The sequence below is a fragment of the Loxodonta africana genome, chromosome 24 (assembly GCF_030014295.1).
Source record: "Loxodonta africana isolate mLoxAfr1 chromosome 24, mLoxAfr1.hap2, whole genome shotgun sequence".
In the NCBI taxonomy this organism is placed as follows: Eukaryota; Metazoa; Chordata; class Mammalia; order Proboscidea; family Elephantidae; genus Loxodonta; species Loxodonta africana.
The window spans coordinates 62677016-62696998 of NC_087365.1; the positions used below are offsets into that span (position 1 = coordinate 62677016).

A 19983-nucleotide genomic window follows, 5' to 3' on the forward strand; every position below is an offset into this window, starting at 1 on the left:
CTGCTGTCGCTGCCCTCCACCCTCTCCCCGTTTTACAGGTGGGGACTGACCCGTTTTATAGGTTGGAGCCAAGGCCCTGCGAGGTGGAGACCGCCCCCCCATTTAATAGGTGGGGGTCGAGGGCCTGCGAGGTGGGACTGGCTCCCCATTTTATAGGTGGGGTGCTGAGGTTACAGGTGAGGGCCGGGGCCCTACGAGGTGGGGACTGCCCCTCCCATTTTATAGGTGGGGGCCGCCTATCCCTTGTTTTCTAGGTGGGGGCCGAAGCCCTGCCAGGCGGAGACCGCATCCCCCCGTTTTGTAGGTGGGGGGCCGGCGCATAGTCACTGCCCGGAGTGTGCCGGCTGGTCGTGGCCAAGGTTCCCTCCGCGGGCCCGGCCGTCCGCCCCAAAGCTCCGCACCCTGCGGCTGCAGGAGGAAGCGCTACGCCCACCGAGGCTGGCGCCTGAGGCCACTTCCTGGGTCGGGCGGGTGGGCGCCCTGGGCGCTGCGCCGGCTGGCCCCGGGGAGCGCGGGAGGTGTGGCCAGGGCCGCGGGCGCGCGGGACCGACCCCAGACTTCCGCGGCGCGGGCGGGGCGGGGACCCGAGGTGGCGCGCCCCGCCCTCGCCGGGTGGCCGTCCGGGGGCGACACGTCCTGGGAGCGCCGGACGGAAGCACCGCGGGACTGACACGTGGCCCTGGGCGGGGGCGCTGCCGCGTGGGCTTCGCTGAGCCCCGTCGCCAGATCGGTACCCGCCCGCCGCCGATGCAGCCGGCCCCGGACGAGGCCCGCAGGGACGAGGCCCAGGACGCCCTGTGGTCCAGGTGGGCGGCGGCTCGGGGCGTTGGGTTGCGGGGTCTGGGCAGGCTCAGCGGCTATGGGGCAGGAGGGAGAGGGGGAAAGGAAAGGGTGGCTGCTGGGACCCTCCACCTCCCACAGTGGGGCCACCTGCACTCAGCCTGGGGCTGCCCTGCCAGGGGAGAGGGAGGAGGAGACAGGACCCCTGCCTGTGGGCCCTGCCTCCCCTCCATGACCTGACAGCCTTTGAGCCCTCCCCAGGCAGGGACCCTGGAGGTGGTGGGCATCCTCCAGGCCTGACATTGCCCTGGGAGGCAAGGCAGGGTGCAGGCACAGGCACACACCCCCTTGTGTCCCCGACCTGACACCACCAGGCAGGTCCACCCCTGGGCGTGGGTATGGGCCCACCAGTGACTCCCTCCCAGGGCAGTCACCAGCAGCTCCCCCGTGGGTCATGGTGGAGGCTGGTGAGGTGTTGGCCCTGGTGCCTGGCCTTCTCACCGCCTCTCACACCGCTTGTGCCCAGAGGCTCCCAGGGGACTCACAGTGACATCTCCTCCAACCGCATCCAGGGCAGGACACCCTTCTGTCAGAGCCCTGTTCCCACGGCCACCCCCTCCAAAAAAAAAAAAAAGAGGGCATCAAGTCAGGGACTGTGCTCACAGCTGGGGGTGAGACACACTCAGACACCAGGAAGCCAATGCTGGTGCCCCGTTGCTGAACCATCCAGTGAGAGGGCCTGGTGGGCACCCTGAGAGAGGTCCCCAGCCCCAGAAAAGCCCCCACGCCATGGCTCATCCTTGCTCTCCTGTGGGAACAGGCCCTCGGCCAGGCCGGATCTTGAGCCTAAGATCAGGCCCCCCGGGGACTCCTGGCCTGTCTGCCACCGGCCCAGGGATCCTGCCCTCAGCCTCTGCCCAGCAAAAGGAGGGTAATTGCACCTTTCCCAGCTGCCTTCTCCTGGCCCAGCCAGGGCCTAGGGCTCTCAGCTGCTGGGAGGGGCTGCAGGTGGGGCCTCGTTAGGAGGGCAACAAGTGACAGGACATCTGATGCTGGGGCCACCTGGAGGCAAAGCTGGCGGGGAGGAGGGGAGAGGTCCGGGTGGGAGATGCAGTCAAAGGCCAAAAAGCCCATAGGAAGAGCAGCATGGTGCACCCTGCAGGGACCCAGAAATGGTATCTGAAATCCCAGCCTCATGAGCCTCCCCACAAGGTGCCAATTAGAGGGAAGTGGCTGCCCTGGAGCACCCTGATGGGGGGGCACCGGCCCCTCCGCTCACTTCCTCCCCCACCCTGCAGCTCACCAGGTGGGTCTGCCTGGCCTGTGTTCACCCAGCAGGTCAGTCTGGCTCCTTGCTCACCGGAAGCTGCCCAGGGGGCTGCCCTAGGGCCTGCAGAACGATCCATAAACTTTGCTGCTTTGTTCACTCCTTTCCCGAGGTGTTTCTGAAAGAGGCACAACCTAGACTTGGAGAAGGGCCCCCAGGTCTCCCAGCCCTGCTGGGGTCCCGAGTAGATGGGGCTCGGCTGAGGGGGTGGGGAAAGCCTTCCACCACCTGTGTGTGGGTGATGATGACAATTGCATGGGAGCCTCTTGACCTGTAGCCTCTGAGGAGGCCCCTCCTGGTCAGAAAAGTGGCCCCAGTTCCATTCCAACAGGCTGGAGGGAGGGTCCATCTTGGCTACTTCTAACTGCACCTCTCACCCAGAGAGCAGCCGGGGCCAGGCCAGCCAGGGCTGCTTGGAGGGAAGCCTGAGGGGGAGCTGGGTTGCTCTGGGGTAGACCTGAACCGCAGCTGACACTGTCGTTTCCGTGTAAGGAACACAGCTTCTCTTAACCCTTTCGTGCCCAGTGGCGCAAATGGTGACCATGAACTTTCAGCCTGTGAAGGTTTATTGGGGAAGCTGGTGTACTGCTGATGTACGTGCTGCCGCAAGGCCGTGGGGGCCGTTATGACTGAAACCAAAGGAACGGGCATACGCTAGCAGTTACCGTTTCTGCAGGGCACTCTGTGAAGTGTCTGAATTTTTGGTACAAAAATACAAAAAACAAATTTTTATTTGTTGTGTATGTGTAGAGCCCGGTGGGGGCTATGGGGCAGAATTAATAGTACATCAGATGTACCAAAGGACACTAAGGGTAGGCTTGTAGGAGGGGGTAAGAAAAAAAAAAATCCATACAACCTTCCAAAAATTTAGACACGCTCAGTGATTCAGCACACTTCCATTAACGAAAACGCATGGTATCAACAAAAAATTCAAAGGTGAAAGGAACTGGGTCACTAAAGGGCTGAGGACACATTTGGACTTTGGAGTTTTGTGGGACATTTGAAATCTTGGTCCCACACCCTGTCACTACCTTTCTGCAATCAGCCAGTTAAAAAGCAAATCTGTGCAAACACCGTGTCCAGAGGTTTGTGGCAGGGCCACTGGGCACAGACCCTGAGGGCAGAGGGCCTGTCACGGCGGGCCTGCGTGGCCTCCCAGGACAGGCCTGCCAGACGCTGAGCTCTGCTTCCCACAGGGTGGACACTGAGCTGGGTGGACCTGTTTTGACTGGATGGTGCGAACTGTGTCTGCTACGTTTCCCTGGTGGCCTTAGGGGACGTGTTTGCTCAGGAGCCGCATCCTGGACAGGCCTGAGGAAGTCCTAGCAATGGCCTTGGAGAGAAGCTGGGGCATCCACCCTATGGAGAGGCCGCTGCTGCCTCAGGCCCCCAGAGGGCGGCCCTCTCTCTCAGGTTTGGGCTGGGGTCCCATGATACAGACCCAGACTGGAGCGGGAGGGCGAAGACCCTGGTTCCTGGAGTGCTGCTAACTGCTAGAGTTCAAGACTGGTCAAGTGAAGCCTCTCTCCGCTCCCCGCTGCAGATTCTCACTGCAGGTCTCGGCTGTCTAGGTGTGGAGTGGGAACTCCCTGCGTGGGAGGGTCCCTTCTGCGGGGCCTGGCCTCCCCAGGTCTTGCCAGCCCTGGGCCCCTTCCTGCCTGACCACTGTCCAGGTGCGAAGTGAGGGCCTTGTTGGCTGCCTGAGTGCCCCTGAGGGCTGGCTAGCCTCCAAAGTGCAACCTGCCCCCCCTGCCCCGACAACTGCCTCAGAGGCTTTGATTCTGTAAAGAAAACAAGCGTTTGGGCCATAGGCCCGGAGGGGGCTGAGAGCTGCCTCCAGGAATTTTGCCCAGGGTCCAAATCAGAACCGGCCCTCCAGGGTACAGCCAGAGCTGGCCCTCCTGGAGCAAGAAATGAGGCCTGGATGGACCACAGCTCCACCATGCTGCTGACCCCCGTTTTCTGGGCATCGAATCATTTCATTGAGATTTTAATAACCAGGACGTCAGTAGGATGGTGGCCGGGGCCCTCCCTGACAGTCACTGATGGGTCACTGGGATGTTTACAAGAGGAGCACCTTCCCCTGGCCCCAGCAACGTGGTCAGGAGGCTGGGCCCCTGGCATTGCAGAATTTGGGGCTGGCCTTTATTCCCCACGGAACCCTCTTCCACTGGACTCTCACTTGATATTCCCATGCATGGCAGAGGTGGCGACAGAAGGGCCCTCCCCCATCCCTATTCCACCCCTGAGTGTTTAAGAGACCCAGTGTGAATCCTGGCCTGGTCTACCCTGGTCACTGCAGATGGGGGAATTCAGGCCCAGGGAAGGGAAGGGCTTCCCCAAGTCCTGCCAGGGCCCAAAATGGGTCCTGGGTCTCTCAGCTCCCGGACACGTGCTTCAGAGCATAAAACACTTGGCTGCTCACTGAAAGGTTGGAAGTTCAAGTTCACCCAGAGGCACCTTGAGAGAAAGGCCTGGTGATTTACTTCTGAAAAATTTTCCCTTGCAAATGCTGTGGAGCGTAGCTCTGCTCTGACACTCATGGGGTTGCCGTGAGCTGAGTTGACTCCACAGTAGCTGGTTTAGTCTCCGAAGCCGACAGCAGTTGGGCATCTGTGATTCCAACCCCCAAATGGGGGCCCTGGCCTAACAAGTGTGGGGGACATCAGGCAGGCTGTTTGGAACCAGAACATTCACCCATGTGATAATTCCCTGAAGGTTCACCCTCTAGGCTGTTACGTTCTTTGGAGGAGCACCCACTCTGGGAGATTCCAGACCCCAGTCCTCTGGAAGGGAGTGCTTGGGGGCAGAAGGCCTGTGTGCCGAAGGGGGGCCTATTCCCTGGAATGAGTGCAGTGTGGGCATTGGGCGCAGCCTGGGGGCCTTCTTGGTGGTGTGGCCGTGCACAGGGAGGACAGAACCCCCTCAGGACATTGCCTTCGAAGGCCTGAGCCTGGGGCTGGGCCTGGCTCACCCAGCTGTGGAAAAGTACAGCTTTGGTTTGCAAAGTGGGCACGGGCCTGGGTGGGCATGCTGGCCAGAGGAGGTGGACAGTGCCCTGTTGCCAGGCCTCCCTCCAAGCCAGTCACAATGGCTCCTTGTTACCTGCCTGGCATGGGGTCACGGGCACTGTCCTCCAGGCGCTCGCAGACTAACCTGGCCCTTAGAGGGCACTGTGGGATGAGCCAACTCTCAGAGGAGGAAACAGAGGTCCAGAGAGGACTAGGGACCTACCACATGTCACACCAGGTGGCCCCAGGAAGCCTCGGGGACCTGCAGTTGTCCCAGAGTGAGAACAGCCCTGAGCAACGCTATGGAACCCGAGTCCTGCACAGCCAGCACGTTCTCTGCAGTGCTTTCACGAACTCTGGGTCAATCACCAGCCACGGTGGGTGGCAGTGGGCATGAGGTCGTCAGAGGCTTGAGCTCTTGGTCTGGGGGTGGGGCGCCCCCTCCCTGTCTCTCTTCTGTCCCCTCCTCTCGCATTCTTACCTCTTCCTTCCATCCCCCTCTCTCCCTCCTCTTCCTCCCCCCCACCCTCCTGTGGACCGCGGCTGCACCCCACTGCCTGGACCCCCCCCAGCCACCTGAGGCTGGAGGAGGCCTTGTGGGGACCCTCCCCAGGTCACCCCCAGGTGCAGAGGGATTTGAACCCAGCGCCACTGACAACTTAGCTAAAGGGCCTTCCCATTACCACTGTTCAGCAATGAAGGATGTCTCCCGTGTCTCATTGATTGTGAAACAGCTTCCCCTTACAGAGATTCTGAGTTCAGTGTACAGCCCTGGAGCCCCTCACCAGGTCCCCCACTCTCCCATGCCTGCCTGGGTTCCTGAAGGACCAGCAGAGCCCGTGGAAGTGACCTTCCAGCTCCACCTTCCAGGCCCTCTGCTGGGCCGGCTCTCATGGGGGCCTTGGGTGGGCTCTGAGGGAACATTCCACCTGCCTTCGCCCTGCCTCCTCTGGTCTCTGGGCCCACTTGCCCAGCAGGCTGCCCTCATGGGTTACACTGTCAGCCCACCTGGACCCTTGGTCGGAGTGCTGGAGAATGTGAGTATCAGATGCCCTCAGTCTGCAGCTTTGGCCCCGACCGATTCTGGCAGTGAGCAGTGTCCACTGTCTGCAGGCTGCCCTAAGGACGACCGCTGGGCTGGGCTGCCTCTGCTGTGAGGAGGCAGTATCCGCAGTGTCTGCGCCTCCTCACCTGCTAGGAGTCACCAGAGGTGCTTGGGGCGTTTGGGAGGCTGCCCCACTGGTGTCCAGGGAGGCCACCCGTTTGCTCTCCTCCTGACAGTGTGGCCACATCACATGCACCATGGGCAGGCTCAGGGAATGATGGAGAAGGGACCAGCCCTGACTGCCACCCTGTGCCCGCAGGCCCGAGTGCCAGGCGTGGACGAGGACACTGCTGCTGGGCACATGCCTGCTGTACTGTGCCCGAGTGAGCATGCCCGTGTGCGCCGTGTCCATGAGCCAGGACTTCGGCTGGAGCAAGAAGGAGGCTGGTGTTGTGCTGAGCAGCTTCTTCTGGGGCTACTGCCTGACGCAGGTGGTGGGCGGCCACCTCGGGGACCGGTAACGCCTTGCCCCATCCCTCTCCTCCCCCACACCCACCAGGCAGGGAGAGGATGGGCTGGCTGGGAGTAGGAGGTGGCCTTTAGGGAAGGGCCATTGGTGACTAAATTTGGGGAGAGGCCCCCACCAGAGGAAGAAGTGAGGGGAAGGAAAGGGCCCATATGGTCAGGAGGAAGTGGCCAGCTGGGGAGGGACCGAGGGGTCTACACACGTGGCAGCCCTAGGGAGCACCCAGTGTCCTAGCCAAGTGGCTCTGTGGCAGAGTGGACATGCAGAGACGGATGGATAGACAGGCCCCACTTCCCACTGTCCCCCTCCCCCTCCTGGCTCCCCACACCCCACGCCACCCCCCATGGCCCCCGCTTCACCTCTCACCTGCTCCGCTTGCCTCTCCCCAGGATCGGAGGTGAGAAGGTCATCCTGCTGTCTGCCTCCGCCTGGGGCTTCATCACAGCTGCCACACCCCTGCTTGCCCACTTCGGCAGTGCCCACCTGGCCTTCATGACCTGCTCACGCATCCTCACGGGTCTGCTCCAAGGTGAGGACGTGGCCAGCCCAACACTGCTGCCTTGGGCTCTCTGGTGCCAGAGCTGATAGAGCAGGGGAGTGTGTGTGCATGTGTGAATATGTGTGCGCATGCATGTGTGTTTCATCCGAGTGTTCATATGTGCATGTGTGTGCACGTGTGCATTGTGTTACGTTCATGTATGTTCCTTGTGTGTGCAAGTGTGTTGTGCTCACATGTGTGTACGTGTTTGCATGTGCGTGTGTTGTGTGTGTGCGTGCATGTCATGTATTGTGTTCACCTGTGTGCCTGTTGTCCACGTTTGCACGTGCATGCTCGTACGTGTGGCTGGGCACTCTCAGACCCTCTCAGGAACAACACAGTGAGGACCAGTGAAGCACATGCAGCGAATGCCCCGCCGGCTCCCAGCTTTGTCATCAAACATGTTAGCCCTGCAAATGACAGATTCCAGCCAACAGGACCCACTTCAGATTCCGATTTTCACACTTCCGTGTTGGTCAAACACTGAGGATCCCTCCATCCCCATGACATGGAGTTGCATGATTGTCAGGGGCTGGGGACTCCCTGCTAGCTGGAGCCCAGGCCTCTGTCTTCTGAACGTCCGGCAGTCCGGCGGCCTCCTCCCAGGCCTCTTCCCCCCGCTTCTCCCCTCCTAGCTCACTGAGTTTCCGACCTTGACAGTGTCACCCCTGAACCTCTGTGTCTCCAGAGAGAGGCCACACTTGTGGTTAAGGGTGTCGTGTCCAGCAGCACCAGGACTGCTGGGCCCACATGTAGCCAGTCGTGTGAGCATGGCCACTCTGGGTGAGTAGGAGCATAGCCCATGGGCAGGGGCCTGGCCCCAGGGGTAGGCGGGGTCCCCTCTGTTTCAGCCCCTTGGGCTCAGGCTCAGAGGTGTAGTGAGGGGGGCAGAGGGGGGCGCTTGCCCCTGGGCACAAGTCCAGGGAGTGCGAGATTAGGCACAGAATGACATTCCAAGGTGCCACAAATACGAAAGGTGCCTGACTGAGGCAGTCGGACAAGAGGGGGAAGGTGTTTCTGCTGAATTCCTGCTATCCACGTCTGTTGACCTTGAAATGGGGGGAGGCAATTTGGATTGCCCCTGGGCGCTCCTTGTCCTTGACACCCCCTGCTCAGGCTCCCTCCAGGCAAGTGGGGGCGCTCACCGCTCCCTATGCTCGCTGAGAGGGTACCCTTCAGACCTCAGACGCACAGAACTGGAGGAGCTGCAGCTTTATTTCACCCTCTGCTTTGCGACAACTAGGTTCACAGGAAGCTGTGGAGAGGTCCATCCCTGTGGTCACCACACAGACCACGATGTGGCCTGAATCCAGGAACTGACTCTGGTGCCCCCCACAGGCCAATTCGGATTCTGCCAGCTGTACATGCATGTATGAGTGTGAGCTTGTGAGTGTGACTATATGTATGTAGTGAGTGTATGAGCATGTGTGCAAATGTGTGTATGTGTGAGAGTGCGTGCATGTGAGTGTGTCATGTGTGTAAGAGTGTATATCCTGTGTACAGCTGAGTGTGAGTGTGTGTGCACAGCTCTAGGCATTTCTATCACGTGTGCGAGTTTGTCTAGCCACCACCACAATCAGCATGCAGAACTCAATGCAGGTGTTTAAAAATCTACAAAACGTACTTGCTCAGGCTTCTTTGCAAAAGCACTGCCCACACACTTTAAAAGCACAAATGCTGGAGCAAAAAATAAACAAATACACAAAAGCTCACCTTCTTCCCCCCAGCAGCCTACCTCTGGGTGGAGAGGCAGACAGCAACAAAGGAGCTTTGTGTGGCTGTGTTAAAAGCAGACAGTCGACACTTCTATTGTTTGTTTATTATGAAAGACACCTAGCGTGACTGTAGAAAAGTAGAAACACACATAATCAGAAAGGAGGAAGTGGTGCAACTCCCATCACCAGCTCTCTGAGCTCCCACTGTCAGCGTTTGGGGTTTCCGCTCCCATCCACTCCCTTCGGCCCTGCTCTGTTGCTGCGTAGACACCCATGGTCAATATTGACTGTGCCCTTTACGTTGGCCACCCCTGTGCTCTCTCCTCAGCAGGTGCCCGAGGGCCTCTGCTTGTCTGCACCTCATTCCAAGAGAGGTTTCTTACTGTCTCACTATCTCCTTCTCGTGCCCCTGACGCTGGTTGTCTCAGGCTCCGGGGCAGCAAGGTTAGCCTGAACAGGGACATAACCATATCAGTAAATAGTTTGTGATAAAAACGCCCGGGAGTTAACCAGGCAAACACCCCCCAAGTGTGCTAAGATGGTCAGTGATAAGGTAAGGCGTAGAACTGACAGCTGGGGACAGCAGCCCTTGGATCACACTGGACGAGGCTGCATTGCCAGTAGCCCGAGGAAGCTGCAGGCCCAGGTGAACCCCTCACAGAGCCTCTCCCAGCCCAGGGATTTCTTCTTCCCTCTTGAACAGAGGAGACATGGACTGTGGTTTTCAAAGTTTTTAAAGTTGCTGCAGAACCCTTTTTCCAAACAAAATCCCGGGAGGAAGCTCAATACCTACAACATGTAAAGACAGAGCTGCCCCGTGTATCTCTGTGTGCACGTGTGTATGTATGTGCATGCAGCTACGTGTCCCCATGTGTGAGCACATGTACACGAAGCACAGCAGGGAGCCTGTATGTGTGGCAGGAGTGTTTGTGTGTGTGTGTATGTATGTGTGTGCATGTACATGTGTTACATCAGTGAATGTGTGCACCTGTGCAAGGGTTCTGTGAAGCACACTTGGAAGTGGGTGTGATGGCGGCGGTAGGAGTGTGTGTGTATGTGCACGTGTTATATGTGTGCATACACACGTGTTATATGTATGTGCATATACACGTGTGTGTACGTGTGTGTGAGCACGCACGTCAGTGCAAGGGCTCCGTGGAGCACAGCTGGAAGCGGGCATTGGTGGTAAAGCCCCTGCAGCCTTCTGGTCATAGGATGTGAACCCGGTTCCTTAGCCTGGTGGCGCCCGAATTCACTGTCCAAATTCAAGCTGTCTACCTTCTCGTCATCATCACTGGGTGGGGACCCATGAGGTCCTCTCCAGAGCCCCGAGTGACCGCTCCCGGCCATGGCCTCTGTACCTACTGTTGCAGGTGTCTACTTCCCAGCCCTGACCAGCCTGCTGTCGCAGAAGGTGCGGGACAGCGAGCGGGCCTTCACCTATAGCACCGTGGGCACTGGCTCCCAGGTTGGGTGAGTAGGACCACCAGGCGGGATGGGCAAGGGGAGGTTCCACCCTCCAAGGTGCTGGCCCTAAGCACTGCTGCTGCCCTGGGCTAAGAGTGGCATTTTTTTACACATGTCCGGCCTTGGGGATCGGTTGGCAGTGACACGGGGAGTTTGGATGCTTGGGTTGGGGGAGCGGACCCTTCATTCCGCTCCCCTGTGCTGGTGGATGAGATGAGGGGCTGCAGGCTGAGAGCTGGCGGGCTGACTATCTACCACAGAGAAGCCACTCTCCTCTGCCCGCTTCCCAGCACCCACCCCTCAGACAGCTCTGGGCCTCCGTGATGTGGGCATGTCTCTGTTTGAGGCCTTGCTCGGGGTGGGGTAGCATGTCCACCCACCCCTTGGCGACTTCACAGTGTGGACACATGCTCAGGCTGATGGATACCTTATGCCCCACCCCCATGCCCAGAGCTCAGGACCCTTGTGAGGTCAGGGAGGAGAGAGCTCAGGGGGGCATAGGGGCATGGAGTGTGGCTGGAGCAGCCTGGACAGGCAGGGGTGGCCAGATTTAGCCAATAATAATAATGCAGGTTAAATGTGAATTCCAGGTGAACAACAGGACGTACCTGCATTAAAAAGACACCTGTTGACGGGAAGTTGGGGTTTCACCGGGCCTCCTGCAGTTAGCCCCCCCAGGCAGGGGCACAGAGGGGTGCCAAGAGACCCCTGAATATGCCCACCCCACGTGGCCCTGCCCAAGCACACCCGTAGGGGCTGTGCCTGGGAAGGTCATTTGTCGAATGCCTGAAATCCTCCTCAAATCTGCAAGACGGGGGCTTCCAGCAGCTGCCCTTGGGCCCCAGGCTGGGGACTCCAGGGCGTCTCCTGAGTGAGGTGTGGCCTACGGCTCTGTCCTTACAGAACGCTGGTGACCGGGGGTGTGGGCTCCCTGCTCCTGGACCGGTACAGCTGGCCAAGTGTCTTCTACTTCTCCGGTGGGCTCACCTTGCTGTGGGTGTATTACGTGTACAGGTACCTGCTGAACGAAAAAGGTAACAGCAGGTGGGTGGGCGGGGCGGCGGGCTGCCCTGGGAGGGCTAGGGCCTGGCTGACCCTCCCCTGTAGGGGCCAATGGGCATCGGAAGAGCAGGGCCTGGGGCTGCCGGCTCTGTAACCTTTCAGAAAGAATCCTCTAGTCTAGCTGGGCTGTTGTTGGCTGTTGTCAGATGAGCCCGCTCTCATAGGGACCACATGAACAATGGAACAAAACCCTGCCTGGTCCTGAGCCATGTCCATGATCAGTTACAGATCAGACCACTGTGGTCCATAGGGTTTCTATTAGCATAGATCACCAGGTTTTTCTTGCTAGCCTGTCTTAGTCTGGAAGCCCTGCTGAAACCCGTTCAGCATCACAGCAACACGCAAAGCCTCCACTAACAGAGGGGTGGGTAGTGGCTGCGTACGAGGTGCGTTGGCTTGGAATCGAACCCAGGTCTCCCACATGGAAGGCCAGGATTCCATCCTGGACCACCACTGCTCCCAAACTAGCTACCCTATTGGCCCATTGCTGTCAAGTCGATTCCAATTCATAGCGACCTCACAGGACAGAGTAGAACTGCCCCATAGAGTTTCCAAAGAGCACCTGGTGGATTCGAACTGCCAACCTCTTGGTTAGCAGCTGTAGCACTTAACCACTATGCCACTGGGGTTTCCCAGACTAGCTCCAGAGCTTTAGAAAAAAATGCCTGAGTGCCAAGCTCTGAGCCCTGTTCACAGTCACCACATTCGGTCCAGAATATTCCCTTTGGAGATAAAGTAGCCGCGCAGGAAAGAGGGCAGCCTCCAGGCAGAGGCAGCTGAGCAGGGGACTGAGGGACTACAAGATAGGCCTTCGGGGTCCAGGAAGGATGCTGGGGTGCTCGCTAGGTCTCGCTTCTGACAGCTGACACCCCTGGTCTGCCCACGGGGTGGAGGCTGCTTGGTCAGGAGGAGGTGGGCCCAGGGGGCTGAGCAGATTGAGGGCGAGTGTGGCTCAGCGAGCCAGCAGGGCCTGGGCCGCTCCATCCTGGTCTGCTAGAGTGCCTGCTGCCCAGGCCAGAGTGGATGCCACTCTGACATGACTTGTCCTTAGATCTTGTGATGACCCTGGGTGCATTGGCAAAAGGCCCGCCCATGTCCAGACACACCAAAGCCCGCTGGAGACAGCTCTTCCAGAAGCCTGCTGTCTGGTGAGTCAGGCCAGCCAGTCCCACATTGGGGCAGGGGCAGCACAGGGGATTTGGCCCCAGTGGAGCCAGCGTGGGCCCCAGTGCTGACTGACCAGAGCTGGCATGCACTGTTCTCTGACTGGGCCACACCTTGCTGGAGGAGGGGGGAGAGGTCCATGCCCATGGCCAGGCCAACTCACAGAGGGTCTGGCCCACCTCCTGGCATGGCCACCCTGGTTGTGGGTAGGGGGCACAGTGCCTAAGCCCACTGGTCCCTGGCCCTGAGTCACCGCCCACCTGCCCCAGGGCGGCCATCTTATCCCAGCCATGGCGGATTGCTGTGGCTGAGCCTCCAGCCCTAATCTGCTGCCTGGCTGCCCCAGGGCGGCCATCCTCTCTCAGCTATCCTCGGCCTGCGCCTTCTTCATCCTGCTCTCCTGGCTGCCGACCTTCTTCAGAGAGACCTTCCCCAGCTCCAAGGTGGGTCTGCTGGCCCCACGGTGCACACAGGCTGGGCTGGGGCTGGAGACAGGTTTCGAGGTGCCTGGCCTGGTGTGGAGTGCATGGGGACCCTGTGGTGGTTGGCACCTGCACGGGCTCGTGGCCGGAGATGCCTCATCCACCTTGGGCATGTCTCTGTTCTTAAGCAGGTTGGGGATTCTTGGGCCGCTGCATGGCTCCCATTGTGGCTGTGGCTTCGTTGAGTGGGATGGGGCCTCTCCCAAGGCAAGGGACGTGGTTGGGGGCAGGCATGGGTGGTGGATGTGGGCGGCAGTGCCATAGGTGTTGGCAGGTGTGCATGGCAGTGGCCATGGGTGTCAGCAGGCATGGGACCTCCCCCAGGGCAGTGGGCATGGGTGGGGGCAGGCATGGGCAGGGGCAGACATAGGCAGCTGTGGCTGTGGGTGTCAGCAGGCATGGGACCTCTCCAAGGGCAGAAGGAATAGGTGGGGTCAGGCATGGGTGGAGGTGGGCACAGGCAGCAGTGGCCATGGGTGTCAGCAGGCATGGGGCCTCTCCCAGGGCAGCGGGCATGGGCAGGGGCAGGCCCAGGCAGCTGTGGCTATGGGTGTCAGGAGGCATGGGGCCTCTCCCAGGGCAGCAGGCATGGGTAGAGGCAGGCATGGGCAGGGGCAGGTATGGGCGGGGGCAGGCATGAGTGGGGGCAGGCACAGGCAGCCGGGGCCATGGGTGTCAGCAGGCATGGGGCCTCTCCCAGGGCAGTGGGCATGGGGGGGGCAGGCATGGGCGGGGGCAGGCATGGATGGGGGCAGACACAGGCAGCCGTGGCCATGGGTGTCATTGGGCGTGGGGCCTCTCCCAGGGTGCTGGGCCTGACTGACCCTTCTGAGCTGCCTCCACACAGGGCTGGGTCTTCAATGTGGTGCCCTGGCTGGTGGCGATCCCTGCCAGTCTGTTCAGCGGGTTTCTCTCGGATCACCTCATCAGTCACGGTGAGCCCCCAGGGAGAGGGGGTGGGAAGTGAGAGGAATCAGGGCCAGGGGAATGGGGACAGGCTGGGCCATGAGCCAAGCCCTTGGTTTGCCTCCTTTCGGTGCCCAGGGTGGCTCCCTCCTAGGAATGCAGCTACAACACCGGGAAGAGGTCCACACCCCCGGAGGCCCCCGCTGAGACAGAGTGGGACCCCCTCCCTTCAGAGGCGGCCCAGGCCTCAGGCATGGACATAGCAGGGGGCAGTGCCTGCCTCGGAGTGCTGCTCCAGCCTCAGTTTCCCCGTTTGTTAAAGGGCAGGGGGTTGTCAAGCAGTGAGAAGACCCCAGCCCAGCTGTGGCTGTGCTGCTGTCCCAGAGGACAGACCCCTGGGGGTCAGCAGTCAGGTCACCCACACTGCTGATGGGGCCAGGTTGGGGGCATCCTGTCCCTGAACGCAACCACCCACCCTGGGGTCCAGCCTCTCCCCCACAATAGCAACGTCCTCTCAAACACAGATGTGCAGATCCACATGCATGCTCACACCCCACTCTCACAGGGTGGGTGAGTGCTTTCTCCTAACCGTGAACCGACAGGTGCTCACGTAGAGAACCAGACAATCGGGAGAAACAGAAAGTGTGGGTTGCGGTGTGACTGTTGAGTGTCCGTTCATGTGGCCTTCCCATGCCTGCTGCTTGGATCGCAGCCTCAGGAATTTCCCAGGGCACACGTGTGGCATGCTGCATAGATGTGCGTGACACATATGCACACACGTACATACACGTGTGCGTGCATGCATTTTCGCCAAGGCACAGGACACCCCTGTTCTGAGCACCGAGGCCCCGTCATCCCCGACCCCGGCTTTGAAGCTTGGCGGAGTGTGGCCTCCCTCCCTGCAGCTGTGCTGGCCAGACCATGCCCCAGGTGCAGTCCATGGGCCAGCCAGTAACAGGCTAACGGGAGCCCCTTCCTTCACCCCACCCCTAGGTTACAGGACTATCATGGTGCGGAAGTTCATGCAGGTAGGAAACTGTTCACCTGCTTCTTTCTGAACCTGAGAACTGTGCCTCCAAATCCCGCAGTTTCTAGGACCAAGGCGCTCTGAGGGGCCAGCACCAAGACCCAGAGGCGGCTGGCTCAGCATTGAGCGGAAGGACTCTGTGGGGCTGGTGTTGGGGACAGTCTGGCTGACTGGAGACTCTTCTCTGGGCTCCCCACATGGACCCTGTGCGCCTTTCTGGGCCTGAGCTCATGTCCAGTGGCCTCCCCTAGCTCTGACCAGGGGCTGGGCTTCCTCGTGGAGCACCACATCCCAATGCCTTCCAGGAGGACTCTGCCCAGGAGGGACAGGGGTCGGATCTGACCAGCAAAGTCTGGGGCATCGTCCCCACAAGACACCTTCACTTCAGACACTAGCTGCAAATTCCAGGGTCCCCAGGTGGATAATGTGCTAGGATGACTCACAGAAGCCAGGACAGCGCTATACTCAGTAATCAGAACCCTTAGAGAAATAGGACCAGTAGCGCATTGCCATTGAGTTGATTCTGACTCACAGAGACCTCATAGGACTGAGTAGAACTGCCCGCTAGGGTTTCCATGGAGCAGCTGGTAGATTTGAACTGCTGACCTTTTGGTTAGCAGCTGAGCTCTTAGCACTGCGCCACCAGGGTCCCAGGACCAGCAGGACACATGCACACACACATATATAAAGAGAGATTTATTTTGAGGTATTGGCTCACATAATAGTGGGGGCTGGCAAATCCAAAATCTGCAGGTCAGGCAAGAGGCCAGGAATTCCAGCAGTCTAGGGTTCCAGGCCAGTCAGTGGTCAGGCTGTCGGGGAGAGAGGCATTCTGTCAGGATGTCTCTTTATAGCCTGGGCAGAATCCTTCCTCAGGAAGTCTCTCTTTTGCACTTAAGGCCTTCAGCTGATGGAGGGTGGTCTGCTTTACTTAAGGCCAGCTGACTTAATCACATGTAACCACTTCGTAGAAACATCTAGACTAGTGTTTGACCTGCAGCTGAGCACCACAGCCGAGCCATGGCGACACAAGACGAACCATCACACTTGCAATGACAGATTTGTTATAGCAGGACACAGACAAACCAGCCAAAGGAAGAGACATGCTGGGTGGGATCTAGGAGGGGTCCAGATGAAATGAGGAGGGGTCCTGGACCACGCCACCTCCCCCTGGCCACAATGTGTGACACACACAGAGTATTGCCAAGCCAGGAAACTCGCCAAGCCTCGGTGTCCAGATTTTAATTGGAGCTTCACCACGTGGACATGACTGATTAATCGCCCACGTGGTTGAGTGCAGTCTCCAGCCCCTCACTTCCCCAGGAGGTGAGGCTGATGGCTCGAGGGGCCAACCCAATCCCCTCGTTAGCATAAACTATCAGATGGGGTCCAAAGAGCCCAACATAAGTGACAAAGACACTCCTACCACTCGGGAAATCCTAAGGGTTTAGGTCACTCCCAGAACGGAGGACAAAGGCCAGCCCTCTCTGTGGTCAGACCACTGGACACACAGGCCCTTGTTCAAGGCGCCCAGACAGCTGAGAGGCAGGGTGGGGTGGCCAGAGAGTGTCCCTGTCTCCACACCCTCTCTCCCACAGGCCATGGGCCTCGGTCTGTCCAGCGTTTTTGCCCTGTGTCTGGGTCACACCTCCAGCTTCTGTAAGTCCATGGTCTTTGCATCAGCCGCCATTGGCCTCCAGACCTTCAACCACAGGTGAGGGCCCCCTGCCCTAGGCCTCCCTCCTCCTCCCTGGCCTGGGACAGGGATGTGAGTAGCAGCTCCCACAAGGGAGTGAGTCCAGGAGGGAAAGGTGGGCCCAGCTGCTTGGGAGAACTTGCTCACCACAGGAGGGGCGGGAATCGGGGGAGGAGGTACTAATCTCTGCACTCCAGTGCCACGTGGCCTCTTTGGTCCCCAGGGGGTGTCCTGCCCTCTGAGTCTTTGCACCTTGCTATACCCTGCCTGGTCTGCTCTGCAGCACTTCACGGAAGCCCCGCGGGGAGCTGTTTGGGGAATCTGCAGTTGGTGTCCCTTTTCTCATGAACTAAACAGTGAAAGGGTGTTTACCATGCTTCCCCCGCTGCCCACCGTCTGTGTGTTCCTGGCAGTGGAGGTGGGGAGCTCCTGCTGCAGTCCTCTAGGGGAGATGAGGAAGCCAAGGCCCCACGTAAGGCAGTGGGTGGGGTGCTTTCCTGAGACGCCCAGCCCTCCTTCCACCACCGGCCTCTTGGCTGCCATGTCCGAGGCTGAAGGTCAGCCCGTGAAGGTGGGGGCAGCAGCCTGCGGCATGCTCCGCATCTCTCCATCTTTCTGCAGTGGCATCTCTGTAAACATCCAGGACCTGGCCCCATCATGTGCCGGCTTTCTGTTTGGTGAGGACACCCAGCCCCCAGCCCCACCCTGGACACCCCTGAAGGTGGCACGGAGGGTCCCAGCAGCCTTCTTTGACTGACCAGCCCCTGTTCCTGCTCTCTGCCCCTTCACAGGTGTGGCCAACACAGCAGGGGCCTTGGCAGGTAAGGGGGCTCCACACCTGTCCCCCGCAGGGTCAGGCTTACCCAAGATGAGCCCAGAGGTGGGGTGCCCGCTGCTATACCCCACCCCATTGCATTCTTTCACTCCTCTGGCTCATCCAGCCTGACTGGGGTGGGAGGGGTGTGCCCTTAAGATGGCGGTCCACGATGTCAGATCAGGGGCACAAAGGAGATCACTAGGGTTTGCTCGCGCCTACCAACGGTGGATGTGGCCCAGACTGGGATGTGGGGAAGGGACCCAGGCTGACCCATCACATTCTCACAGCCAGGGTCCCAGTGCCCCAGCCCCACAGTGCCCTGCACCCTGGCTTCTCTTTGCAGGGGCTCGTGGGGGCTCAGGCACAGGGACCCCACCAGGGGGACCATTCCTGGGTCAGTGTGGGCTTCTACCCCCCGAGACCCTCTGAGTCTGAGGCTACCCGCCTTTGTCCTGGTCCCTCGGACACAGGAATTCTGCTCTCTGAACCGTGGGGCTGCTTTACATTGGGCCCCACCCAGCTGCACTCCCCAGAACAGCCCACATGGGGCCTTTCTGGGGTGGCCTGCAGCCAGGAGGCTGTTGGATGCCCTGAGTTCCACTGGCCCACATGGCCCTCTTCCTCTCTTGGGTCCAGGTGTGGTGGGCGTGTACCTGGGAGGCTACCTGATCGAGACCACAGGCTCCTGGACCTCTCTCTTCAACCTGGTGGCTGTCGTCAGCAACCTGGGGCTTTGTACTTTCCTGGTGTTTGGAAAGGCCCAGCGGGTGGACCTGAGCCCCGCCCATGAAGACCTCTAGTTCCTCCCACTGCCCAGGGCAAGCCAATGTGGGAGCACAGGGGTGCAGTGGTGCGGGACAAGGGGATGCTGGATGCGGGAGCACGGGGGTGCAGGCAAGAAGGCGTGGGTCACAGGTGTGTGGGCCTCGAGTCCAGCAGGACTGGGTCAGGACCAGGCCTGGCCTCGCTCTGAGCCTGTTTCCCCACCAGCAATGGAGCAATCCTGCCCTTGCACGAGGTTGGGATTCGGGGTGCAATCACTCTAGCAGCGGCAGCTTCACTGCAGACACGGCCCCGTTTCAGTAGATAGAACCAAGCCTCGTTGGAGGGGGTCCCACCTGGGAGATGAGTGCTGCTTGGATCATATGCTTATTACCTCAAGGACCGGGCCAGGCGAGGCTGCCCCTGCACCCCAGGCGACTCTGCTGTTCCCCTGGACCAGACTCTCCCCATGGTGGCATGCTGACAGGAGGATCCTTCTCTGGCTTGAACCATCCTGTGCACTGTGGGGTGCTGAGCAGCATCCCTGATGTCTGCCCACTCGATGCCAGTAGCCCCCACTCCAAGTCCTGAAAACCACAAATGTCTTCAGCTGTGAGGGAAACTGCCCCGGCCGAGACCCACAGCCCTAGACAAAGGCCCATCCGTGGAGGGGCCTCGTGTTTCTGCTCCTTCCAGGAGCAGGTTGCCCTCCCCCCAGTGAAAGGGCCCCGGCCCATCTCTGGGTACCCCTGGCTGCCTCCACCCGTGTGGGTTCTTGGTACTGACTATGCATTCTGAGAATGCAGCGAAGGCCTCAGAGAAGCCGCTTTCAGGACCTGTGGGCCCATCCTCCCCGCCACCCCCGTCATGAGCCCAGGGCTCCCAGACACCCCAAGATGTGCACTCTCGGGGGCACGCTGTATGGGGATACTGCTTTGCCCGCTGTCCAGTGGGCGGGTGTCTGGACGTCCTCGGCAGCCCTGCCAGACCTGACCGCTGCCCCTACCCTCTGCTGGACCCAATGGTGGGTGGGGCCCCCCAGATCGACCCCTGTTACTATAACCCGAGGAGCAGGCCAGATCATGAATGAGCAAGTGGTGGACTTTGTAAGATGAGTTTGTAAAGAACCTATAAAAGTCCGCAAAGCCTTATTTAAATGTTGACTATTAAAAAAACTATTTAAATGAAAGCCTTTAGAAACATCTTTGTTTTTTAACCCACGGCCAACTATAAAGTGAAAGAGGAGCCACCCCTTTCCATGGGAGCCCACGGTCTACTGGGGTCTCCACTGCTTTGAGCCCCCAAGATGGGGGTGTGGCAGGGGCTCTGCAGGCCACCTGAGGTGGGCGGGTCCTTCCTACCACAGTAGGGGCCTGGAGCGGGGTAACCCGCTCAGTCATGGCAAAGCTGTGTTCACAGGCTTCCTGGGGTCCACATCTTGTCACTGTTCTATGTCATAGCTGAATGGAGGCTGAATGTACAGCAGACAGGGGTCCATGTGGGATGTCTGGGAGGTCACTGTCAGAGTTGAGCTTTCTGGGACAGGCCCATGCTGGGGCTGGGGTGGCTTGTGTGGCGTGGGGGAGAGGGGGAGAGTGTGTAAGGGTCCTGGGGGCAGAAGGGGGTGGCTCGCGGGTGGAGATTGGTGAGTAGTGAGC

The 19983-nt window shown here is 59.7% G+C and overlaps 1 protein-coding gene across 1 annotated transcript; it reads left to right on the top strand.

Moving 5' to 3' along the window:
- The first annotated feature begins 674 nt into the window (after positions 1 to 674).
- SLC17A9 (solute carrier family 17 member 9) lies at positions 675 to 19508 on the top strand. The gene is made up of 13 exons (XM_064276336.1): positions 675 to 806; positions 6483 to 6680; positions 7079 to 7218; positions 10316 to 10415; positions 11313 to 11443; positions 12523 to 12619; positions 12982 to 13078; positions 13965 to 14052; positions 15017 to 15051; positions 16649 to 16764; positions 17368 to 17423; positions 17538 to 17567; positions 18200 to 19508. Exons 1-13 carry the CDS (start codon positions 748 to 750, stop codon positions 18361 to 18363), a joined length of 1311 nt encoding a protein of 436 aa, XP_064132406.1. The 5' UTR covers positions 675 to 747; the 3' UTR covers positions 18364 to 19508.
- Positions 19509 to 19983: the final 475 nt, after the last annotated feature.